This window comes from Ammospiza caudacuta, chromosome 1 (genome assembly GCF_027887145.1).
Source record: "Ammospiza caudacuta isolate bAmmCau1 chromosome 1, bAmmCau1.pri, whole genome shotgun sequence".
NCBI classification, from domain to species: Eukaryota; Metazoa; Chordata; class Aves; order Passeriformes; family Passerellidae; genus Ammospiza; species Ammospiza caudacuta.
The window spans coordinates 25,385,990-25,412,310 of NC_080593.1; the positions used below are offsets into that span (position 1 = coordinate 25,385,990).

The following is a 26,321-nucleotide window of genomic DNA, read 5'->3' on the forward strand; positions in this document are numbered from 1 at the left end:
GAAATTATAGATAGATGAGGTTTTTTGGAGGAATGCATGGGGTTGTTGTGACCCAACTGTAGGATCTGGCACTTGGCCCTTGTTGAACCTCATACCATGGGCTTCAGTCCATGGATCCAGCCTGTGCAGAGCCTTCCTACCCTCCAGCAGATCAACAGCTGGGTGTTGCCTCAAACTTTCTGAGGGTGTGTCAGATCTCCACATCCAGATAAATACATTAAACAGGAATAGCACAGATTCTGAGCCCCAGGGAACACCACTCATGGCTGGCCACCAGCTGGGTTTAACTCCATGCACCACCACTCTCTGGGTGCAGCCATCCAGACAGCTTTTTCACCCAGTGGACAATGCACCCATCCAAGCCATGAGCATTTTCTCCAGGAGAATTCAGTGTGAAATGATGTCAAAGGATTTGTAAAGTCTAGGTAGACACATCCACAGCCTTTCCCTCATCCACTGGGCAGGTCACCCTGTCACAGGAGGTTGGTCAAGCAGGACCTGCCTTTCACAAGCCCATGGCCCTGGGAGCCTGATCCCCTTGTCCTGTTCCATTTGATGGCACTCAAGATGATCTGCTCTGTGATCTTCCCTGGCACTGAAGTCAGGCTGGCAGGGCTGCATTACAATACCCCAGTTGTGCAAGCTCCCCACCTTGTTTCCATGACGGCAACTGTATCACAATTTTCCTGCTGCCTAATCAATTCCTGTTCCTTCCGTTTATTGCTCATTCTGCATGCACTGGCACGGATGCACTTCATTGGGGCTGTTGTCCCCACTGCCCCCTTGGGGGTGGAAGCCCTGAGTCTTGCATGACCATTTTCACACACCTGTGTGACTTCTGACACCTCCCTGACACCTGCATCTTTGCTGCCACGTGGATCTCCATCCATCCTCACCCCTGCCACCGAGGCAGCAGACTAAAGGAGCATGTTAGCATGCCATCCACCAAACATTGATGTACTGCCTCCAGGCTTGTCTCTGTCTAGACTGGTTTTATCCCCTTCTCCCTTCAAATCTACTTTAAAGCTCTTCCAGTTTAAAGCCCTTCTAACTGGGCAAAGATCTTTGAGATCAGGCATATCCCATCTGTCACATCTGTCACATGACACCTGCTGTCATGTAAATTGACCCATAACCAAAAAAACAGATTCTGTTGTTTTTTGGTGTCAGGTTTCAAACCAAGACCACTTTTCTAGCATAGTATTTTCCATTCATTTATTTACACTGCAGTCTAATTTGCAAAAGCACATACTGCTTGCTGTCCAGAACTCAGTTTTGAGACAAGAAGGGTGCAATTCATCTGATAAAATGCAGGGGAGATGGAAACATCAGAGCTGGTCATAAGATTGCAAGAGTGGCCATCCTGTGTCAGATCAAGGGTTCAGCTCAACAGCTAACAAAGGCAGTAAGCCTGAGCTTAGGAAGAGTAAGGAAATGGGGGGCAAGCTGGATAGATCCCCCAAGTTTCTTTCCTAGCTCTTCATCATTTTTAGCTCAGTAGGATGAGCTTTACCTTTATAGTAACCCCTAATAGAGTTATCATTCCAGTACTTTCCTGTCATTCCTTTGAAGTGAGTTGTGCTTTTACCATACTTCTCGCTGATGTCAAACCACCTAGACACCCTTTATGGTCACAGCAGGAAAACAGTTACTTTGAGACAGCAATTCATATAAAAGGTGCCTAAAATAGCTCAATAAATCTTTCCTAGGATGTGGACATTGCTCTGCATTCATTGGAAAGGAGCCCACAGTGACTAATTCAAGTGCAGAAATCTGCTCTGTAGGTGCCTGAAGGCAGATGGAATGAATCTCCCTTGAAGTCTCTGCCTATCAAGTCCCCCTTGGCTGAAGGGAGGCTCTGGCTGCTCAGCAGGCTGCCTCCGCAGCACACGCCAGCCAGCCTGGGCTCTGCCCACCGGCCCTGTCACATCCTCTCTGGCTGTCCCCCACCAGCACCCCCTGGCTGGCCAAGCAGCTGCAGCAGGGCTGGAAAACTCCTGATTGCTTCTCAGTCTGCTGCAAACCTTCTGTGGTCTTGGCTTTGGGGCAGCCAGGAGAGAGCTGGGGTGACCTCCTGCCACTCAGCATCATGACTAAAGCAGGAATGAGTTCTGTGCATGTAATCAGCTGGGGAGGGATCTGTACCAAGCCTGGTAGTGCAGGAAGTGAGCAGAGCAGGGAGACAAGAGAAGTCTTATGCTAATTTAGTCATTTAGACTCCTGCACAGTCAATGAAAGAAAAGAAACCCTCAGTAAACAAGTCCAAGGGTGGATTTACTCCATCTGGGAAAGCATGCATGAAGTAGGACAAGTAGCAGACTGTGGATGCTTAGGCTTGCTCTCTCCCAGCTGATGGAAAGGAGACTGCTTATTGAGAAAACAAAGGGGAGCTTTTAAATTACTGAAAGTAAAGGGAAATTTTTCTACTAAAAATTTTGGAATTCTTAAGTCTTGTAAAATAAAAGCCCTTTACATGTGCTTCTCTATCTTGTATCAACCTCCTTTTTAACAGGTAAGATACAGGAGCTATGTAAACACATTTGGATTTCACAACTATTTCAAAATGCATCATTCTTGAGTCATCAATGAAACACAACATGTTTTGCCAAACAAACTTTTAAAAAGCCAAAACCCTCTTTTTTTCCCAGATTTTACTCTCTCCTATAGTGATGTTAATCTGAAGTAAATCCACTGATATCTGCATTGCCAAAGTATTTACAGTGAATTTACACTAAAGATTAAAGGTCAGAATATGATTCTAGAGCACTTTTGGGGGGATAATCTGACTAAATATAAAAGCCTGCAATGCAGGTGTGATAATATTAAGTGGATCCTTCAGTTCATTGAGGGCACTGAGGGTCCCAGGCTCTGGAAGGCATTGGGGGCAGATCTGATTGACAGCTCCTGAGGAGTCAGGCAGTGCTCAGTGACCCCCACAAACACTGAATGAAATTCAGAAAAGGGCGTGTGGGTGTGAAGATAAAGAAGATGTTGCTGTAGCTTAACTGCAGAAACAAACAGAAGATGTCAACACAGTGTGGTAAGGTTCAAAGAGAGTCTAGTGAGGTCTTAAACTGAACTCACTGCTTTTGCTGAATTCAGATCTTAAAACTGGGTTAATGTAAAGGTCACATCCATCAGATTGCTGCTGACATGCAGGTGCTGAACCAGCTTCAAGTAAAAATAAAAACTGGAAGGCAAGAAAGCTGTTTGCCACAAAACCAGGCAGAAATCACAAGCAAAGCCTGTGGTTTGCTAACTGAAAGATGAGGAAAAGCACTTCTAAAGCTGAAAATTGTGGGAATGACAAGATTCTCTGCAAATGCTGTGGTCTAACACCACTTTAACCCTGTGAGCTGATCAAAGCGAAATTGCAGATGGCCTGCTCAAATATCTCAGCATTTTCTTAAACCTTGCATTCTTTAGCCCTGTTAAAAGCCACTTCTCAGCTCCCCATTCAAAAACTGGGAGCAGAGATTCCTACAGCATCTGGGCCATTGCCACAGAGCGAGGCAAAGTCCCTACTCACACCCTACCTCTGCACATAAATAGAGTGTCACCAACCAGCTAGAAAACAGGAGCTCATTACTATCACCTAATAAAGAGATTGGTACCTCAAGGCTTTCAAGAAGACAGGTGCATGGCACCTTTTACAATGAAAAAGGTGAAAACATTTCTGCAGTGACACCAAGGCATGTTGATTTTCTCAACTGCTGGGAAAAATGCCTGTCACAATGACATCAGCAGATTTATGGGTGAGGGTGTTGAAAAGGCTTTTGCAGAAACAGTCTGACTTTTAGCCCTGTCCTTCTTCAAAGCCTGCAAAAGTCTGTACCTGGCCTTTGCAGAGCTGGGTGAAGGTTCCAGCACTGCCAGCCGTGAGCAGCCCAGAGGCATCTGCATGAATTTGGGGATCCAAATAAGTTTCTGAATATATTTTGGTCCTTTCATGATGATGTGAGGTAATGAAAAGGTTCTTAGTGATGACAAGATGTCAGAACATGTCACTGTCAAAAACAGCCTCAAGCAAGACTATGTCCTAGCCCAACTCTTGTTTACTGCCTTCATGCAGCAGTTTTGTAGCTGCATCTGGAAGCAGTGGCAAAGCAAGCTGCTTTAATTATTTCATAAGTGGCAGAATTGCTGAACTGGAGAGATGCCAGGCTGAATCGACAGTCAGAGGGGTCCCCTCAGGCAATCTGCCCTTTGGTGCTGGCTGGGTGCTGGGTGTGCAGGATGGCACTGGTGGTTTTCACTGCACTGCCACAGTTTAGCCCTGTCACAAGCATAAAGAAAATAATGCTGGAGTTTTTTTCAGCCAGAAGCATGCTGAGCCAGTAGTGTGCCTTGGCAGTACAATCCCTCAGTCTTGCAGGTGACATTCTGCTATCGTGGCAGCAAGCTCTGATAATTCAGCTGAGGGAGAGGACCATGTAGCTTTTGAAAGATTAAAGCTGTGTATAAAAGCAAGGAGGCTCCTGACTTCAAAGACAAGTAAAGGAGGGCATGTTCCTCTCATTATCACTCCTCTGTACAGTAGGACTCTTAGGAAATACACGATTTCTCTGACTCTAAACCCACTCTATGTGCATTACTTTCATGCAATGGCAAATAAAAAAACCCAAAAAGTCAATGTCCTGAATGCTGAGATTTGATCCATTGTCAAATATTAACCACTGCCAAAGACTCTTGCACTCTTAGGTAACTGGTGTGAGCATTGGTGCATGTATCACATATATGTGTTGCACACAGTTGTGTTTTGCGGCAGAAAGTGAAATACAATCCAGCATAACCATACAAAGATATAATGGAATCATAAGCTATTTAACTTTTCTTTTAAGCATGTACTATGAACAGATAATGTGAAAAGGAGTGTAGGAGCTAATCCAACATGTACTGAAATCCTTGAGGGCTGCTACATCATAGCCTATCCTCTATAAGCATGTGCCAAAGAGCAAAGAAGGTGGCCTTGGTAGCACCACAGTCTTTTTAGCATCCAAAAACAACAGCCTGCACCCACACCTTCTTCACTCTGCTCCTGTGGAGGAGGTGGCACTGAGTGGCCAGGAGAGAACACGGGGTGTTACAGAGCGCTGCCAGATGTAACATCTGTCTCACCAGACCAGATCTATCTCACTCTCAACCTCATGCAGCTCAAGAGCAGGCTGTACGTGAATCTCATGAGGCCTTGAGGTACCTTCTAGAAGAAGGCAGACTTTGTGTTTTCTGCCTAATATCATCACAAGGAAAGCAAAGTGGAGCTAGAGAGTGCAGAGCATGGAGTACTGTACACCTGACACCCAGAAACAGTGAATTTCTCCTCATCTCCCTGGAGTGCCCTGGTGACTGCCCCCAGCAGGTACACAGCTTGAGTATGTGATACCAAAACCACTGGAATTTGGCTGACAACAGCTTTTAGGAGACACTACACACATTTTTTCTGTGGTTCACATTTTGTTCTTACATGAGCGGAACTTTGAAATTTAAAAGCGAACAGTTGATTTCTATTGTATCATAAGAAAGCAGCAGTGATTAATTAATTTTAAACCCTTGATTAGCAACTTTGAGAGAAGCTCAACATTTCTGATCAAAGTGTGGAGGTACACATAGTGCTTACCATGTTCTTATTTTTGACCACATTAATTTGACTTAAAAATACCAGCACCACGAACAAGAAATAAAGCCATGTACCTTCATCTTTCAGCAATCCTACATACAGTGATCAGAAGGCTGTAGAGCACTTCAGTACCACCTGTTAAAACATTCTTGTGATCTATCTCAATATATATACATTCTGATTTTTAAAAATTCTACATCCATATAAATGGGTTTGGTGGTTGGGTTTGTTGGTTGGGTTTGGGATTTTTTCCTATTAGCAGCTACAAAACTTGTTGAATTCATGTTTTCTTATAATGTAGTGGCACAAGTCTCAAATTCAATAAAATTGCACATAGCTGGAACTTCCAGCACTTTCCTTTAAAGCCTAGGTGGGGTTTCAGCTGTTGTGTAAAGTGTCTTCCCTGACACACCTAAGTGCTGTGCAAAGCTCAAAAGAAAGTACAGACAGAAGAGTCTGCTGGCCCCAGGCTGGCCTAGGGGCTTCTCTGCAGGTCAGAGGAATCCATGGAACCTGAGCATCACCAGAGAGCACAGGAAGAGAGACCTATTAACCCTGACATCCTCAGCTGGTCACAACTCCACTGCCTCTGGCTTGCAGCTTCCTTGAAGTTTTGTGCCAAGAGTCTATTTTGCTCTGAGTCCTAAAATGCCTAAAGTCTCTTGTGTTTTATGGAGCTGCCTCAGAGATTGGTCTCCAATTCCTACTCTTTTCCATCCCCTAGGAGTACACTGGGCACTTTTAGGGGCAGATGCCACTAGGTTGCCAATGCAGTGCCATGGATGTCTCCCAGGGTGTTGGTCACCAGCAGCCTTTGGGTGTTGGGAGGGAATGGTTTGGGCAAGAAGTTCATTACTGGGAGCCACAAGGCCTTACATGTCCAGTGGAACACAGCCATCAATGGCCAAACTGGGGAGAAACCAAATATTTAGGGTTTATCTCTTCAGCCTGGGGCAGTTTTCTCTCTTTGAACAACTCTGCTTTGGATATCCAACAGCAGTCACAGAACTGCACATCATCACAGAAACCTTCCTCTAAGTGTTCCCTCAGAGACTCACTGCAAGCACTGTAGATTGCAAGCACTTTGGGAATTTACAGTCACTTTTTGCAGCACCAACTTTCTCAGAGTTTTTAACGTGTGAACAATGCATATCACTTGTAAGAAAGTAAATAATAATGAAATAAAAATGGTTTGGGGAGATTAGTCTTTTAGTGAGTCACTTGAAGTGAGACCAGAATATCCTTAGAAGGAAAAGCTGGATTTTTTTTTCTAAAGGGAATTATCTTTTTCTTCTGTGGACTCTTTTCCAGGAATCAGGCATATCTGTATGACGATCAGATCTTTCAGTGCACTTTCCATTGACTCAAGGGTGAGAAATTAGATGTATTAAAAGGAAAAAAAAAATAGTTTCCTGAATAGCACAACAGATTTTGTATCACAATTTGATTTCACTGTGAAGTAAGCAAAAATTTTAATTAATAAAAGAAAAACAGTAATGTTCTATTTCTGCATAGTATTTGAAAGCAGTTTCTAACATTACCATGGCACATACCTTATTGACTAATGAACTTTTATTTATGCATACTATTACTAAACATGTTCTTCAAATCAACTCACTTATCTAAATATTGATTAAATTACTGCCTTTGACAAACATCTATACTTTACTACTACAAATACTCTCCCACAGAGGGTTATTTGTAGCCCTCTTTTATCTGGCTTACTTTACAATTAGATTTATAGCACTGGTTATATTTGTTTTACTTTACACTTAATATTTCCAGAGTATGTCTGATCTGGTTTTGATTTCCATCTTCAGACAAGTGAAATTTCACCCTACAAGTGTTTCACAGACTCTTGCTGGAGACAATGTGACAAACAAGACTCAGATATTTATGCTGTAGGGATTGATGTTTGGGCTCAGGAGGAAAAATATTTTCTCATTTGAGCTGAGCACTGGGATGCTGCAAGAGTCACATAATCCTCAAAACTACCTCACTCTGGCTTGTGTCTGACTTTGAATAGTTTTATTTGCTTTCCTGTGCCTACCGAGGAAACAAGTTTTACCTTGAGAAAGGTGGTGGTGCAAGTGGGTGACTACATCCCCTCCCTGTACTTATCCTTGCTTCAGAAATGTTCTTGTGCCTCTTCCCATGTAAAAAAATCTTTCACCAGCCTTAAGTGGAGAGGATACAGCAATGTTAAAGCTCCTTAGCCTATTCTCTTGGAGAAGTTATATATTTCAACCAGGAATAAAAGCACCACTCCAAGTCACCATTTCTCAGAAGGAAGTACATTCTTGACAAGATTTGTGCTGCAACAGAATGATAAGTGGGTTGATTTTTTTAAAAGGTTTAATTATAAAGAATCTTCTTGAAATATCTTGAAATTTAAGAGTTTTCTCCAAATGCTTTTCAGTTTTAGATGCAATTCACCAGGCCTTTGACATGACTATATTGATACTAAAAGGTGTCAGACTCCTGGGGCTTTTGATATTTCAGGACTTCTTATGTTAGGTCTGGGTAATCTGTTGACGACAAAGAAAGCCCACAGTGCACAGCCCTGTATTTTCCAGTTTTTTACATAATGATTTAAAAGGTAGAGCCAAGTGGTGATCTTTATTTTAAACTTAGTTAAAATGATTTAATTGAGAATATGGTTGGAAAAGGACAGACTATAAAAAGAATAAAAAATGAGTTAAATGAGGACTTGGCCCAGAGAATGCAGGAGAAAAAAAATTAAAACTAAGCAAAAATAAAGCCTACATGCAATGCCTAGACAAAGCTACTGAGAAAGTTGTGATTGGTCACTATGGCAACAGATTTTTAAATGGAAATAAAATGCTTTTAATACTGCAGGCACATTTTTCTATACAGATCTAGTAAATTAACTCAGACTCATTAAAGTGAACATAATACATATTCTATATAATGTTAGAAACAGCAGTACACAGAAAATCAAAATATAAATAGCTTTAAGATGTTGATGTTTTTACCATATTACTGGTTCAGTCATTCAGAGGCTCAGGAGGTAAACGGTAACATTGCTTATTTTCTTTCCTCAGGGAACATTTTAATAACTGGTGTAAATCAAGGCAACTGCAAGCTGAAATGAGAAATATTTTCTTTTATTTTCTTGGCTTTTACACTAATGGTCTTGGGGTAGTGAATAAACATATTAAGCTCCATTCCATGGTGTAAGAGTTTGTTCATACACCCTGCACTCCACACTGGTGGAGATAATTCACTTCTCATCCCCTTTGCTCCACATCCCACACAACAGCATCAAAGCCAAGCCAGCCTTGCATCACTCATACACATTTTGGATGTCTGTCAATAAGAACTGGAATTCCTGCACTTGGAGCAGGATTTATCCTGTCCACTACCAATAAAACCAGCACCTGAGATGATGTGCATATCCTGTTTGTTTTAGACTAACACAGCTATATTGTCACCTCTGCATCTTCAAACTGGATCTGTTGTGCTCAGGGAAGGTAGAGGTCAATACCCCGAATGAGCACAATTAACAGCTTACATTGCTTGGAAATGTAGCAAGCAGCCACTGTGTAAGAATTGCTGATTTATCAGCAAAATGGTTGGGAAACACAGGCAACAGCAGAGATTGAAAACATTAATCAAAAACCCTGGCACAACCCCGTGGGCATGGGACGATGGTGAAGCCACATCAGAGCTGCGCTGTCCCTGCCCCTCTGCTACCTCCAGCCGTGTTCCCGATGCACTGCCTGATTTGTGATATCTCCTCCTCCCTCGCCACACATTCACCCTTCCGGCAGATTCCTCCTTATGCTTTATTTCGGCATTGCTTCAGATTCAATCCTTCTGAGCAAGAACAGCTCGATTCCCAGGCCAGCAAAGAGCTGGCTCTTCGGTGTCTGTTTAAACGCCAGTACTGCTTCTGCTGGAAGTGTTTATATTTTCATATATCAGCATTTTGATCCAAGAAGACTGGCATTATAGAGCAGTTTCAGAACTGGAGATCCTTTCACACTTTGGCTCTTTGCCTGTCCTAAAACTCCCATCACTTTATTCAATAGATATTTAATATCAAAGGAATAATTTCTTATATAGGAACCATCTCATAAACACCATCTCAGCTCTCACAAGTCTCACTTTGACAGGCGAGGCAGAAGTTGTTGGAAGAGCCCGATGATAATCTCCCATGTTCTGCCAGCTGCTGCCGCGCTCAGCCCCAGCAGGGAGCCCGGCCAAGTAGCAGCAGCCCCACATCAGAGTGGGAAGGGAAGATGCAGCTGCCTGCAAGGCACTTTCTCTGGGCAATGAATTCTTTTTGCCCTGAAGGAATACTTGTCTGTAAAGAATTGCTTTCCCAAGGCTTCGTTGAAACCATAGTCCATGCCTCACTGCATCAGGAGGAAAGAAGAGGTGAAGATTCACATTCATATTTAAGTTTGGTTGCAAAGTCCTACCTACTGTTTTACATACATACTGAGACATCAAACTGCAAAAAACATGAGGAGAATTTTCTACTAAGCATAGACAGGCAAGACTTGTTTTCTCCATGTCTTAGAAATATTGTCCACTTGATTTTAAATTCTGTGTACATGCTTCGTGTTTACAACACTCATGCCCTTTGAATCAAAGAGAACCTTCAAGCATTCTGAATTGGTATCTGTGGTATTTATTTCAATGGTTTTGTAGAACAAATGCATTTTGTACATACTTTTTATAGGACAATAAATTAATAATTATCTTAGTAGTAATTTTTGAAGGGCTATTCTTTAATGTAAAATACCCTAAATTTAACAGCTAACACATCAATATCAATAGCTAATCCAACCCCGAACTTCCGAACATGCTAATAAATACACTGATAGCAGGAACTAGAACAATGTGCAGGAATAAAGGAAAATGGATCTCTGGAGCTGAAGATGGAAAGAGCAGGCATAAAAGCCAAAACCAAATCCATGGAAGGATGGGCTAAGATTTCACCATGAATACAAGAACCTCCATGAGAATAAAATTCTGGATTGTTTCCATCAACTTTTGATTTTGTAACATGTGTACTTTAAGGCTTAAGCATGTCACTTGCTCCATATTTCTAAATTACTATTGCTTTACTGGAAACAAAGCCCAACTCTCCTAAGAGCATAGGTTCCCAGTTCCTAGAAGCTGTACTTCACTGACTTGGGAAGTTTATGTCAAAATGCCTTTCAGTATCTGACTGTTTCTATCCCTTACAAATGAGAACAAAAGTGAAATAATATAACAAAAAACAAGTGGAGAACTAAAAACCAATGATACCAAGAAGGTCTCAGGTTAACCAGTCACAGGGATGAATTTAAAGAGATGATTTTTCTCAAAAGATGATTTACAGCTGAGCACCTGGAGAAGACAGTTTGCACCTGGCAGAGCCAAAAAGCTTTTTTCGTAATAAGAAATAAAGCAAGAAGCATGGGGATGATTTATGTAATCTTCAGACTCAGAAGTTTTGGAAAAAGAAAATCAGATAAAATACAATGACAGCTAAGGCTGGCAGAAAGATCTGCAGCAGTGGGGAAAAAAAAAATCAATATTAATATTAGCAAAAAAATGTGCAAAATGAATAAGAGAGCTGTGCTTAATCCAGTTTGGAAAGGGAGAAGTGAAATTGCACCCTACAAAGTGTTTCCACAGACTGTTGCAGGAGACAATGTGACAAACTCAAGACTCAGATATTTATGCTGTAGGGATTGATGTTTGGGCTCAGGAGGAAAAATATTTTCTCATTTGAGCTGAGCACTGGGATGCTGCAAGAGTCACATAATCCTCAAAACTACCTCACTCTGGCTTGTGTCTGACTTTGAATAGTTTTATTTGCTTTCCTGTGCCTACCGAGGAAACAAGTTTTACCTTGAGAAAGGTGGTGGTGCAAGTGGGTAACTACATCCCCTCCCTGTACTTATCCTTGCTTCAGAAATGTTCTTGTGCCTCTTCCCGTGTAAAAAAAGTCTTGGAAAGAAGACAAGAAACAAGGGATGCACTCGGCAACACAAGGGATACACAAGGTAAAGGCCAGGGCAAAGTGAGGGGCTGTGATCACTGCTGCTACAGTATTTCTACAAGCATGGGGTGTTCAGAAGAGATCAAAGTGTGGGATTAACACAAGGATCTGGTTTTTGCTTTAGGCCCACAGATGTGGCATTCAGCACATTTCCCTCCTTAGCATGCAAGGCCCCAGAGCAGAGCAGGCTGCCTCACAGGGCGGTGGCTCCTGCTGCTGGAGCAGCCCTGCTTAGCTGGGCACCAGCCTCCCTGGCAGGACGCTGCTGCAGGGCAGTCCCTCTGGAGCTGGGGAGGGACAGCCTTTGTGACACCCCCGTGTGGGTGACCGTGGACCTGCTCTCTGCATGCCCAGGGTGCTGCCACAGGAGCAGGGCTGCTCCAGAGCAGGCTGGCTGGGGATTGCCACGGTGTTCGTTATCGCAACTTGGAGCAGCCCCATGGCTCTGCCTGCATCACCACCTTGCTTTGGGAGCATTTCTCATTCTGCTGGCTTCCTGCCTGCCCCAGCATAGAGTTCAGGATGTTTGGTTTCACCTCCAAATTCCATTCAAGCTGTTCCCAGCATTGCTGTGAGTTATGTGTCTGCCAATAGATTACTGCTACATATCAGCAAGTGCCAAGGAAGGGGTGCTGGCTCCTCAGGAATCACACTCTGCACAGTCTGCCAGAGTATGCCTTTTCTCACTCTCTGCTTATGCCTGTCTTTGTCTTCCTATGAGCAGTTCCAGCTCTGATTTTCATTCATACCCCTGTGCCACCCATCATCCTCCTCATAACACCACCCCAGTGTGCTCAAGCACTCACCTCCAGCCAGCTGTCCCCTGCTCAGCTCAGCTGCTTGGTGCCCAACCTAATAAAGGACATGACCCTCTGAAAGCAGTGGAAATGCTTCCCTTGACTTCAGTGGGCTTTAGAACAAGCCTGTGATAATGCTGATGGAGGGTCCCCAGCAGCCCAGCTAAAGCCGGGCACAGTGGTCCCATCACCTGAAGTGGGAAGCAGAGTGCACCTCAAGATGTTGTCTGCCCTTCTCTTGTTTGCTGTGTAACCTTCACACCTGCTTCTTATGACCTGCTATAGCCTCTTCTGAGGGGCAGATCCAGCCTGTCCTCCGAGGTGCAGATGTCCGTGTGCCTGTGGTTTGTCCTGTGCTGTGTGGCACTGCATGGAGCACAAGGGAGGCTTGGGGGTAGGATCTGTCTCCCTGGAAAAAGCGTCCCTTCTCATTAGCTCTGTAATTTAGACAATTGATCCTAAATGTGGGAACCATGTTTTTTTTACTGGATACAGTATGTGAATGCACAGCACCCATGACAGTGGCGTCGAGTCTAACTTACAAATATTGTACATACTGTAACTGCCATTTATATTAACCAAAGGACGAGCTTTTGTTTCACAGTGTAATGTTCAGAATATTTGGCAGACCTGGGGATTGGACGGCATCCCTGTTGACTTTCAAAATCAAACTGCCACCTTGTGGTACGGCGAGGGAGAAGCCTGCAGGAAATGATACAGGCAACAAAAATACAGATATATAGTAAAAGCTGGTTCCTTTTGTTCCTCCCATGTCTTACACTATTTATGTATTCATATATATTCAAAACATTATATATGCTTTGACTATACTTCAGGCAAATTAATAAAAATATTTATTTCATTCTTTAAAAAGACTATCTAACTTTTTGTTTGTCAATTCAAAACATAGAAACATTTCCTTATTCTTGTGTGTAATTACACTGAAACCATACATAGGAGTAGGTTTTTTTTCAAGATTAGACCCAAACACTGCTTACAGGAAAACACTAAGGCCATGTAGGCATCTATATAGGCAATATACATATCTATAATTGCTTCCTTTCTCTCTTTTAAACATAATGATAAGAAAAAATTCTGTGAGAGGGCAGGGCCACACAAATTGATGAAGGTGAGCAAGTTGTAATCTGGTCTGAGGTGCTGTTCCTTCCTCACATTCTCTTGGACCATGACAAATGTAAGGTAATTTTAATCAGCTTTCTCTTTCACTGTGGGCCAAGCCAGCACAAATTACTTCATCTGGCTTGTCAACCAAGAGCAAGCACGGTGGATCAGCAGATGTGCAGGAATCTGTTACAGCAACATGCTTGTGGATGTCAACCTTTGAGCAGCAGAGAGGCACAGAGATGTCCCAACACAAATCTTTCAGCCAGACTGAATATCCTCCTGTCATGTAACACCATTTATGAAAGATGGGAGATAAAAAGCTATTCAACTCCAAATCAGAAGTGTAGCTGAGGTGGACAATTGATTGCAGCCACATAGCAGTGCTTTGTGCATCCACAATGTTACAGGAATATAGTGATTTAAAAATAAAGTTGCAGGTAACAAGAGGCCTGTAAGATCTGGGGTTCACATCCTGTTCCTCTCCTCATACCAGGGAAGAACCAACACTTTTTTAAAGCCTGAAGTCATCCACTGCTGACAGTAACAAAGTAGGCAGGAGGTGGTTCTGTGGGAGGGAATGTGAAGGTATGAAGAGTCCAACACTGACTCTGCTCTTAAGCCTCAAAAGACACAAGTGAGCTGCCTGGGACCTCTAGCACCAGAGGAAGCCATTTTCCTTCCCCTTATGTCTATTACAATGTACATTACCTTGGGAAATTTGTTTTTGTAAAGTATTTTTCGTTCAGAAGTGCATGGGTAGAAGGAGCTCACAAATATGAGCTGCTGTCTGGTACCACCTTTGCTGAGCACAGGCTGTAGGAGAGAGTTGGTGAGCAGTGCCATGGACAGAGGTCCTGCAGGTGCTGATGGGGCTGCCTGAGGAATCTCTGGAAACCCTTCAAGCAGAGAGGCTGCTCTGACCTCCCCTGTCACCCTGCTCATTCCTCTCCATCCGTCCACTTGGCTGCTGAACTCACAGGAAGGAGAAACAGGAAGATTTCTTTATAATGGCAGTTGTGTTGGTGTCTGCTTTGCTGGGGAATTTAAATCAAGGTAAGCAGTGTCCTTCTAGCTGTGGTCTCATCCAGCAACCCCAGTGGGTCCAGGTGTGACCACTTCTAAGTGATGCATGGCAGCAGCTACCTGTGGGTCCTCATCCTCCAACAGCTGTCAGTACAGGGATGGGGCTGGCAAAGACTGCAGGAAAAAGCAGGGAGGGGGCAGTGTTTAGTGGGTGATGGGCTTGTGAGAGAGAAGTTCTGAATTTAGATGAAGGGCGAGCAGGGGAAGGAGAAGAGCCTATGCACCCAAGCAGCCTCCTGTGATTAATTCACACACAAACCCCCTGCAGTGTGTGAGATCCCCCCCAATGTGGCTGTACAGCCCTGCAGCCCCCTTTTCCCAGCATTTCTCCTTCCAAGGAGCCCTGCTTGTTGCCCCTGAGCTCAGCACCAGCAAGCAGAATGCTGTCCTGGAGAAGAGTGGGTTGCCTCCCACATGAAGAGTGCCCTGGAGATTTTTTAGGGTTGTTTTTTTCCTGAACTGCACTAGTTAAAAGGCATCTGTGGGCAGAGCATCTCATCCCATTGCAGCCAATAAATCAGCCACGGCCAGTCTGAAAGGAAGTGTGGGTGCTTCTCCAGCAGAGGAACAACACCCAGGACCAGTTCTTTTAATATAAGTGTATGGGCAGCACCAGAAGGTAATCAGTGGTTAATGAAGCTTAATGTGTATGAAGCCCATGGAGGTAACTCTTAATTTGTTTTGATTGCTGGTGTGTCTGTCCTCACTTTCATCAAAAGAGCGTGGTCATATCCAAGAGTGGCATTTCGACACCCGAAATGCTCCTCATATAAATAGAACAGGCAGATCAGCATGACTGAGTGATAAAATTACCTTCTGGTCTTCAGAAACTTCAGCATGCAACTGTGCTCTAGGCACCTCAGCGTGCCCCTCTTCACAGCACAAACAGACCTGTTTGGAAATGGATTTGGAGGAGACATACAAAGAGGGAGAGAGCACAAATGGGAAAATGACTCGAGCTGCAGCTGCAAAGTTGGTGAAAAAAGCTTTTCTTGAAGCCCTGAAGTCCAATGACTCTGAAACACTGGAAGAGCTCTTGAGCCAAAAGAAAATAGACGTGGACACAGTGTTTGAAGTGGAAGATGAAAACCTGATTCTGGCATCCTACAAACAAGGTAAATGTGGCAGCATTCCCCAGACAGGAAGCAGAGGGGTTTGAGTGATTTTCAAGGAACTCTGGCCTTTTATCTCTTCTGAAGCTGCAGCACAAGCGGATCCACAGGCAGGACGGTCCCAGCAGGCTCACATGGTCAGGGCCACTGCAGCAGGGGAGCTTCTCAGCCGTGTGGGCTGGAGAGGGGCAGCCCAGAGCCAGGCTGACCTCCCTGCTGCAGCTGCAGGAGACTCCAGAAACAGGAGCCCTTTGCCATTTCCTCTCAGAGAACTCAGGTGCAAAGCCCTGAATGGACACATGCGGGTGTATGAATGGGGTGTGTGCATTTCTTGCACGAACCCATTCACATGTACAGACTTTTTAGAAACATAAAATATCCCCTGTCTTCCATTTTCAATGGAAGTAAAGTGGATTCTCCCTAGCTGAAGGGAACTAAGGAAATCCTGTGGATCTTGGATGTTGCTGGATGGGAGAAGGTTTATTTTTCCAAATGACAGTAAGTGAGGATGTGGTAGTTTATCAAAACAGAAAAAATAATCTGGAATAAACAACTAGAACAATCAACACAACGTCTGTTCTGGAGTGTAGAAAACCCAAACCATTTCCCAGCCAGACACTGAAAAAGCTTCCAAAACCTTACAACTTAAAGCAATAAACCAAGTTTGCTCTTTGCTAAAATCAACATTCTTCATGACCTACTTGCTAACAGACTCTTCTTGTGTATTTAGAAGCAGTAATGGTCAGTCTCTGCCAGAAGTTAATCATATGTGGAGATAAACAGCTCCAGTAGCAGCAGCAGAACAGCAAATGCACTTTCTCTTCTGTGGCAAAAAGAAGGAACTATCTCATCTCTTCTCTTTTTCTGTGTTTACCCCTTATTTAATGATTTTTTCCTGCTCTTTTGATTTTTTAAGGGCAAGGATGGTACAGTCATGATGTACTTCCCTTAGGAACAGTGTATGAACTAAGCCACAGTGTGCTGAATTTATCTTAAAATAGATCTTAGTCTGTCCTCAGTAGACTAAAATGCTATCTGGTTGTGGTTTGAGACTACAGGATTAATGAACAGATTTTTAATCACAGATCATTTGACTGCAATCAGTAACTGGTCTCTTTTGAAGAATCCTCTTTGTTTTCCAAAAAGTAGAGAGAGAGGAAAATGCATCCTTATGGCCTAAATCACAGTATTGTATTCACTTTGTCTGAAAGGCAGGAAGAACTTCTATCAAAACCCTTATGTAAATTTTACTTTTGTTCTGAATAGATAACTGATATGCAAGGGGGATTTCCTCAAGGATGAAGAGGGGAGAAAAATTCACCACCCCACCATTCTGGCAGTCTGGTCTTTGCCATAGCCCTTAGTGATGAAATGGAAAAGAGATGTCATGGGTGTCAGAGTGACTTTTCTTCCTCTCTTCCAAAGAGGCTGAGAGCTTTCAAAGATGCTGATCTTGCTTGCAGCACGGCTTCTTTATGTTACTAGCCACAGAAACAGGGAAGCTGAATGAGGTCTCCCATGGAGGCCACATCTGCTTCCTGCTCAGTGTCTGTCCCTGTCCCTCTGAGCTCAGAGATCTCAGCAGGTTTGGGTAGAGGACATGGCAGAGGCTCCCTGGGGATGTCTGAGCACAGCTCACCTGCAAGCAGCACAGAAATACATTGTGTACTCAGGCAGGAAAATTGTGGCTATTAAATGTGATAACTTGGCTTCTAAGTATCACTTTCCTGCTGTTAATGTACAATTTATGGCCTGTGTCAGGCCATAAATGAAAGGCCCAGCTCCCTGTGGGATAAGCCCACAGTGTATCACAGGTCACCAGTAGCAAGGGGGAACACTGCACATGCAGCTGGATAGGGAGGGGATTTAAGAATCTTGCTCTGCTACATGCAGAGACTTTGGGATGGAGCCCACCTTCCCTGTGCCTGGCTTGGGGGGGTGTGAAGAGGATGGCAGTGTGACCTGCACAGTCAGCAGGGTCAGTGTCCCCAGAGGAGGCTGTCACCCTGCCCAGGCGCCCCGGGGCCTCAGGGCTGCTGCTCTTGCCTTTCACAGTGTGGGATCCTTCAGGACTGGCCTTGGCAGTCCCAACAATTTGGTCCTAGAGTAGCTGACACGGTCTGCAGTTTCTTGCCCCTCTCTGAAAATATACTTGTAATTTATCTAGGAGGGAAGAAAAACTTTAATTCATTTCTCCTTGCCACCAGCAATTTGTTTCCTTCCTGCTTGTACCTCATGAATACTGTAAAAACTGTATACATATGATATTAGTGTTGAGAAATTGCATAAAACCAGAGACTAAAATAGAAGATTTGAATTAATTTGAACTCACTTTACATCTCTAATATTTTTCTGTGTTTTTTTTACATGATAACATATTTCAGCCAGGCAGTTGTCCAAGGAGAAATAGATAAATCAAACCCAAAGAATTTTATAATCACATTCTAGCTAAGAGGAAGGCATTGTATATATATTAAAAAAATTAGACTTCTCTTGCCCTTCTGCACATTATTATGATGCTTTACTTTTCTTAAGTGATTATAGTAATCACTTCTGAAACTGTATCTGTATCTTAAACTCATTAAGCACATAGTCCTAATTTGGGTACAAGTATTCTTGTGTTGTTTGGCCTTACACCTGTTTGTAAATAAAAAAAATTTAAAAAACCACTGTAAAATTTTCTGAGAAAAAATACAAATATTTTGCAGCCAAATTTCATGCTGAAGTGTCACTGCTTCTATTTGGCTCTGCAGCCTAATTTCTATCAACATCCAATCTCCTCTCTCTGTGCTCCTCAGGGCAGTATTTGGGGTGTATTGCCAGGGGTCATCTATGTGCAATGCATCCCTGGAGGTCTGAATCCAGATGCTGACATGCAAGATCCTGCCATCTCCCACACAGAAACAGTAGGACGAGCTGTCTGCTGAGTCACTGTCCTAAATAAATGCTGTCATTCCAATGCCACCTTTGTTCAGCTATTGTCAGGCTGGAGACCCCACTTCCTCCATTTTTTTTAGCTGTTGGCATTTCAAACCATCTAAGCTTTTTTTTTCATTGATTTGTTTAACCTATACCAGTCACAAAAAAGTCTAATAGCTTCTTTCAGAGTTCATCTACACAGGAATTATCTCTCCAAAAGGCAGGCTATTCAGCACACACAGTAACAGTGCTTAATGAAAATGAAGTTACGCTTGAGAGAACTTTGTGTGTACTATGCTGGTGAAATGACAGTAAATTACATTTAAACCCCAACCCTTTCTTCCTCTTCAATTATTCTCAATAGGTGGATAGTCCTAAGAAAAGTCTTTGCCAAGGCTGGTAACACATTCTCACTTTGTACAGGGTACTGGCTTCCCAGTTACAAATTAAAAATCTCCTGGGCAACTGGGCTTCACATAGCTGTCATGTATGGCCACCTGGAGAGTGTTCTGGTCCTCCTCAACCACAAAGCTACAATCAACTGCCGGCCCAATGGGAAAGCTGCCATCCACATCGCCTGTGAGATGGCAAATGTTGAGTGTCTCAAGATCCTCTGCAGCCACGGGGCCAAGCTGAACTGCTTCTCAATGAGCGGGCAGGCGCCCCTGCACCTCTGCACCACACGCACCTCCATGCCCTGTGCCCAGCAGCTGCTCTGCAGAGGTAAGGGAAAGCTCTGGAGTGCCTCTCCTGGCGTGGGCAAAGGGGGTGGGCATGGGCTGGGCTTTCTCTTAGGAGGCAATTTCTCAAAGCAGATGTGCATTTATCCCTTCCATCCACAGGTGTCTCATGTCTTCATCTCAGGCTCCTTGTCTTCACCTCTTTGATCAGAGGAAGTTTCTCCTATTCTGTTTCCTCACCTCATCCATCTTTCCCTTTCCACTGGCCACTGGTCCTTACTCCAAGATTGTTTCCCATTTCAGTGTCCCCAGTCCACTGCCCAATCAGTCCATCAGCAGCAGAGCTCCTCTGAATCAGGGAGTTTCTGTATCTCTTGGGGGATTTTTCCATCTTTTTCACCTAGGTTTACTTTTGAGCTACTTTCATATGAAAGGACAGCCCTCATTTCCTTTCTTTTTCAAATTTCCTGGACCTGAGTAAAATTTTTCAAACCGTTTGGTTTTTGAGATCTGGCCTTGAAAAACTGGATGCAGTTTTTTGTACCATCTTTTCATTTGTCATGAATGCAGCCAAACTCATGCCTGGAGGGGGAAAAGGATATTATATAAGATTTTTGTTTTCCCATAGTAAAGTACGTTATGCTTCTGGTCATCTGCAACAAATGAGGGTATGAATAGATGTAATTCTTCCATAAATATATTTATCACACACTATTTCCTGAACAGAAGGGCAGTGACAAAGGACAGAGTAAAAGAAATAGAGTTCAAGTCCTTAGTTACAGAGAGACTCCCCTGTTTATCAGACTGTGCCATGGCAATACAAATGATTTTGGGTTGGTTTTGTTACATGTGTTGTTATAGAAAGCTTTTCCTGAGATGCAGAGCCAAGTGCAAAGTCCATGCTTTGTGGGCAAGGCAATCTGCAGTCATAAATGAGTAACAACATTGCTTTTCTTCTTCTGGAAAGATGCATATTATTTTGTTTGGTAGAAAGGAAAATAAATGCTGCCAGTTGTATCCTGCCCAAAGCAAACAGTCCTGACAGCAGGAGTTGAATTTGCTTGCATAGAAAAGCTCAAAAGTCAAATGTACTCTTATGAAACGCAGCAGAGGATGAATGCAAGTGAAAGGATGTATTCTGCAGGCTTTCTCCACCCACCCATCAACAGCATAATAGCACTTTAAAAGCCACGCTTCCACCCAAAGCACACTTTAAACTCTGATTTCCGTATGAGCTGAATGCTGACACTCCAAATAGAGTGGGGAAGGTCTGGAGCAAACCCTGTCAGGGGTGCACATTCACAGCAGCACCCCCAAGAGCTGAAGCCAGGGTGCCAGTTAATATCCCTGCCCCAAAGTTTCCAAGGTGCATCTTTCACCTGCCATCTCACTCGGTGGCGTCCCTTGGGACCCATCCAGGCCATTGCAGTTCTTCCCCCTCTGGCTGGGGCGGGGGGATCAGCAATCAGCGCTGATCCCACGTTTGGTCGCCACCTCCAAACTCGGATTGCCGACGCCGCCTCGGGGACACCGGGCACGACCAACACTGAGCACGCCTTAGCAGCATTAGCACGGGGGTTTCCAGCCCAGAGGCAGCGTCTGTCCCTGCCCTGCCCCGCTCCCGGCTCAGCTCGGCAGATGGTGCTGTTGCTCCAGCCGAGACAGCGCTTCGGGAACGGGATCCGGCCCCGCCGGGGACCCTGCCGTGGGCTCTGTAAGATCATCCACGGATCTGTCCTAAAATGTCCTTTCATCCAGGCTGGCGTTAACGAGGTGCTGCAGGGAGTGTTTTCAGGGTACAGAGCAGAGCTGTTCAGAGTAGGGGTAATGATCTCCTTCTGTCGCAGACATTTCTCCCCAGAAATCCTTTCTTTCGGATTTCTGTGTCTTCGGGAGGCCAGAGGCCTCCGAAGAGAAGGTAAACAATTATTATCAGATGCTGTGGAATGGAACAGGAACACCTTGATTGGCTCATTTTCTATGTTTATAATTAAGGGCCAATCACCAGTGCAAGCTAGGAGACTGAGTCCTTGAACACAACTTTGTTGTAGATTCTTTTCTATCTCTTCTTAGCTAGCCTAGCTGCTCTGCAAACCTCTCTCCTTATTCTTATTAGTATAACTATAATGTATTATATATAATATCTTAATAAATCAAGCCTTCTGATCAAGAAACAAGATTCACCGTCTCTCTCTCACCAGCTGCGCCCACTCAGGTGCGGTAATATCCTTCCTTCACCAGTTCTCAATTTATATAGGAAAAAGCATTTTACATGAAATTTGGGCTTGCATGCTGCTCTGAAATAGAATATTCAGATAAGGTCTTGCTTGGGGCCAGCATAGAAGCTGTATCCAAGAACCTTAAGTTTCTAAGAGTTTCCCTGGAGACTGAACCAATGCAGGACCAATGCTATTTGAATTTACACGTGTCTTTCACACCAGTAGTCCACCCCGAGCTTTTCCTTGGGAAGAAGGGCCCATACAGAGAGAAGACCAAACAAGTGTTTCATTGCCTTCATATTCCCCCATCATCTTTCTTTGGCAGGGGCAAATGTGAACATAAGAACAAACAACAAGGACGAGGAGACTCCTCTGCACGTCGCTGCACGTTTGGGTGTCCCAGAGCTCGTGGCCTTTTACGTGGAGCAGGGAGCACAGGTGGATGCTCTCAATGCCTACATGGAGACTCCCCTGGCCTGTGCAGCCTACTGGGCCCTTCACTACAAGGATCAGATATACAGCCAGGACCACCACCTCATCTGCCGGATGCTCCTAGACTACAAAGCTGAAGTGAATGCTCGTGATGAGGATTTCAAATCCCCGCTCCACAAAGCAGCCTGGAACTGTGATCACGTCCTGGTGCACATGCTGCTGGAGGCAGGAGCAGAAGCAAACATCATGGATGTCAATGGCTGTGCTCCCTTACAGTATATCATAAAAGTGACATCTGTGCGGCCAGCTGCTCAGCCAGACATCTGCTACCAGCTGCTACTGAACCATGGGGCAGCTAGGATATACCCTCTGCAATTCCACAAGGTTAAGCATGTCTTCGTACAGCAGGGGCTTGGAGAGGGGTGGTGTCTTGAGCAGGAATGGGATGAGAGATCCAAACAATCTGGATTTGCTGGAGTCCTGTCAGTCTGGGCCCAGAATGCCCAAAACATTGTGAGATGCCCTACTGTAAGAGTGGTATCATGTAACCATGTAACTGAAGTGAAATTACAATTGCTTGTACCAGAAACCAGATCTAATTTTTGCTCTTAACCAACCTGAAATGCCAAAATCTAAATGCTGGTTGAAGCCTAATTTTTCAGAGCAGATTCATTTTCTCATTTCAGAGAAGCCTGACATCCCTTTGTCAAACCTGGCTTCATACAGGTTTAACTGAGTTTTATTTCATGGTCTCCACCAAAGATTAGAGATTATTCACTTGATTCAGTTTGTCACATCTGACATTTAAAAATCTATTCAAAATGAAATGCATCCCAATTAAGCTTTGGATTATTCCCAGGAAATGTGAGAATTAAGGGTTCAAAGCTGATGACAAAAACCCCAAAAAAGTATTGCAGGATCCCTCCTGGAAAGTTTTTAAACACCTGCAAAGCCCAAGACATTGACAGCAGTACCTAAGAGGGTTGTTATATCAGACAACTAAGTAAACTTGCTGAAGTCAGGACTTATTCTCTCTCATCCAGCACCCTAAGAAACAGTTTGCACTCTCTCATCCAGCACCCTAAGAAACAGTTTGCAGTTCTCTGACCATATATGTAAAGTTTTAACAAGCCAAACAACCAGAAACCTTTGAATAAAATGCCAAAATTTTGATTCTGCCCTCTTGAGTCCAGGATGACCAGGCCCTGCGTGTAGCAGGACAATGCTTAGTCTCCTAGAGGGTATTTGAGAGCAGGGTCTGAAGTCTCTTCTTCCTCCATCTTATTATTTTGTATGAAGTGTCTTTCTTCCAAACCATCATTTGCCCATCTGTAAAAATGTAGTATATTCATCCCATAGGGATGGTCTGCAGAGTTTTTTTGTGAAACCTGGAGAGCGCATGAGACAAAATTGGGTTAATGCAGTGTTATTCTCTGCATATGAGTGACAATAGACTGGGTATTTTCCTGTTGAGCTAAAATTACTGGGCAGAACAGTTGTGTCAGGGTCCTTCCTTGTGTGGCTTGAAAGCCTTACTTCTGAACTGTCTCTTCTTTTGGTCATATTGAAAATTTTTCTCTCATAATGCATTTTTGATTCATATAATGGGAATTTTTTCTGTTCCTGACCTGCATGTGCTGAAGCAAGAATTTTTGTGCATGGCTTTGCCTGCTGTTGAGTCACTCAATCAAGCTATGAACAAGCTAACTCTAGATTTGGGTGAGAAAGCCCACCCCATCTAGACATCTGTGGAGATCTAAGCCAGCATTTCTATGTGGTCTTAAACTGGGGATGAGCCTGGGGCCTCTTGCTGTGCTTACCAGAGGGGTGTGGAGGGGCCTTGTGTCCTTTGCATGTCCAGCCCGATCCTGTCACAGCTGTCAGGCTGTGTCTGTCCCAGGTTGCTGCTGTGCAGTGCTGGGCACCCCGGCCAGCCCTGCCTTCCTGGGGCTGCTCATGCTCTCCTCATCCTGCCTGCAGGTGCTGCAAGCCTGCCACTCCCACCCCAGGGCTGTGGAGGTCGTTGTCAACTCCTATGAACACATCAAATCGACATATAAGTGGAAAGCAGCCATACCTGAGGATGTCTTGGAGGTAAGCTCTCCAAGGGTTATAACTGAGTAAAATCCAGGCTTATTATTTGCATAACCCACACCAAACCATTAGAAAGAGGTAATTATTATTGTTATTCACTTTTGAAAGAGAATAACATCTCAGAGCAGGGGGACTTCCCCACTTACAATCTCTCATTTGACAAAAGCGTATCACTCACTGAAAAAATACATATTTTTGATATTTTAATTGCAATGTTACTCTTTGGAGCACCCCCTGTCAATGGTACAGCAGGAGCTCAGCTGTCCCTGTACTCAGCTAGTGAAAAGATTCTGGTTGTGATTGGTGTTTTTTCAGATTTTTCAGTATGTATATTTATATTTCTTTTAATTCAGCAAATATTTTTAAAGGGCCACATTACATGGGTATGACTTTGTAACTCTAGGTTCTGTTGCATGGGTCAGATTTCTGTGAACAGGATGAGTTAGCTGCAAATGCAAAGGAGAATTTAAATGAAAAATAAGAAATTAAAGAAGAAAATATGTGGTCAGAAGGCAAAACTGTGGGACAAATGACATGCTTTGACATAGCTGTCCCTTTAATTCAAAAATCCTCACTCCAAATATTCTGGTTGCCCTAAAACAGACTTTTGGTTTATTTTACAGCGGCACCAGGATTTCTATGACTCTTTGTTTGCTGTGTGCAGCAATTCCCCACGGTCCCTGATGCACCTGTGCAGGTGTGCAATTCGGGCAACACTGTCGGAAAGGTGCCATCGACAAGTGCCCTTGCTCTCCATCCCTGTGTCCATGAAGAAGTACTTGCTGCTGGAGCCAGAGGGAATCATCTACTGAGGCACTACGGGGCGGGCACCGGCATCCCCTTCCCGGGTCCAGGAGCCTCTGTGGGGTGCCAGAGCTGCAGGCACAATGCCGACACAGCCCTGAGTGTGTGTCCAATGGCTGGCCAGGCTGCGCTGGCATTCACTGGCTCTCCTGGAGCTGCTCTCTTTCCCTGCATTGAGAAACCACAGCTGCAGTTTGCACTGGGGAGGCAGAGCTGGAAAAGCCCCTGCTCCAAACCAGGACACACACTGCTCTGTTCAGCCTAGCTTAAACAATGCTGCTGCTTCCTGCAGTGCTTCTACCGCTGCCTGCTAGAAAGCATTAGATTAAATCTGAGCAACCTTTGGTATTGTTTCACTATGGCTTTCTGCAACTGTCATTTTGGGAGTAAAAGAAAGGATACTGTCAAAAAATAAGTCACAGAAATGCCTTCCCAGAATGAAATAGGCAAACAGCTTTGGTTTGTGACCACAGACAGGCCTTCAGTAGTTTCTGTGTTTTCCTGTGCACTGACTCTCAATTCAGTGTGAGCTCACTCTTCACTACCTCTGATTCTTATAAAGCTTTGTCATAATGATCATTTTTTAATTGCAAGATTTTTTTTTCCTTTATCAACCACAGTATGTAAACAAGTAGAAACATGCAGCCCTGAAATTTTTGTATGTTGATACTGGGTATCTTTGAGCAAATACTGTCTGTGTTTCTGCTCTCACTGTGACCAATGATAAATTAATATCCTGGTGTTAAGAAAGGCAGGTGAAAAAAGCTTTCCCCCAAAACCTGCATAGCTGCACTTGTACCCATCCCTAATATCTCTCAGAATCATTTTAGATGTGATCGGGACGCATAACACCCTTCTCTTAACTGACTATAAAATGAACCTAGCCTGCTAGCATGTACTATTCACCTCATTTTTGGCAGCTGGGTGCAGGTGAGAGGAATCCCACATTAACCAAAAGGGGTTTCCAAGATAAGATGTGTTGCCTGTGCTGTTACAGACCTGCCAGGCCCCCTGATTTGCAGTTCCTGTGCTTTTGGACCTGCTAGCACTGGTTTCCTTTACTTGAGCAAGCTACTTTCTCCAGTCCAGGAGGACGAAATGCAGAGCAGTGGCACTTCACACAGCAAGTATCCCACAGCAAGCACAAGTGTGTGACCTGACCTACAGGTAAACCCTCATTTTCTTCCCTTTTTTAGTTTGATGCAACCCGTCTGGCTGTTCCACTTTTTTTTGTATTCTGACAATTCTGGGCTTTCTGAAAAGAGAGGTAAGCCAGGCCCACACTGGGAGCCAGTAACTCCTGACTTCTCATTGCATCTCTGACTGTAAAGCTGTCAGTCCAAATCATTTTTGTTATCTATTTGCAAGACAGCCCGGAGCACACTAGGCTCTTCCCAGACAAACCAGAGCAGCCAAG

At 44.0% G+C, this 26,321-nt stretch overlaps 1 protein-coding gene across 1 annotated transcript; it reads left to right on the forward strand.

The window, feature by feature from the left end:
• The first annotated feature begins 15,545 nt into the window (after positions 1 to 15,545).
• ASB4 (ankyrin repeat and SOCS box containing 4) lies at positions 15,546 to 24,935 on the forward strand. Its single transcript, XM_058817954.1, has 5 exons — positions 15,546 to 15,759; positions 19,099 to 19,398; positions 21,900 to 22,390; positions 23,987 to 24,100; positions 24,724 to 24,935. The coding sequence occupies exons 1-5, from the start codon at positions 15,546 to 15,548 to the stop codon at positions 24,910 to 24,912; spliced, it is 1,308 nt and encodes a 435-aa protein (XP_058673937.1). The 3' UTR covers positions 24,913 to 24,935.
• Positions 24,936 to 26,321: the final 1,386 nt, after the last annotated feature.

Excerpts from the sequence above, each read along its gene's own strand:
- ASB4 (XM_058817954.1), top strand. The coding sequence starts at position 15,546 with ATGGATTTGGAGGAGACATACAAAGAGGGAGAGAGCACAAATGGGAAA. Across the intron at positions 15,760-19,098 it reads TCTGGCATCCTACAAACAAG|GGTACTGGCTTCCCAGTTAC; the intron begins GTAAATGTGGCA and ends CACTTTGTACAG. Across the intron at positions 24,101-24,723 it reads TACCTGAGGATGTCTTGGAG|CGGCACCAGGATTTCTATGA; the intron begins GTAAGCTCTCCA and ends TTTATTTTACAG.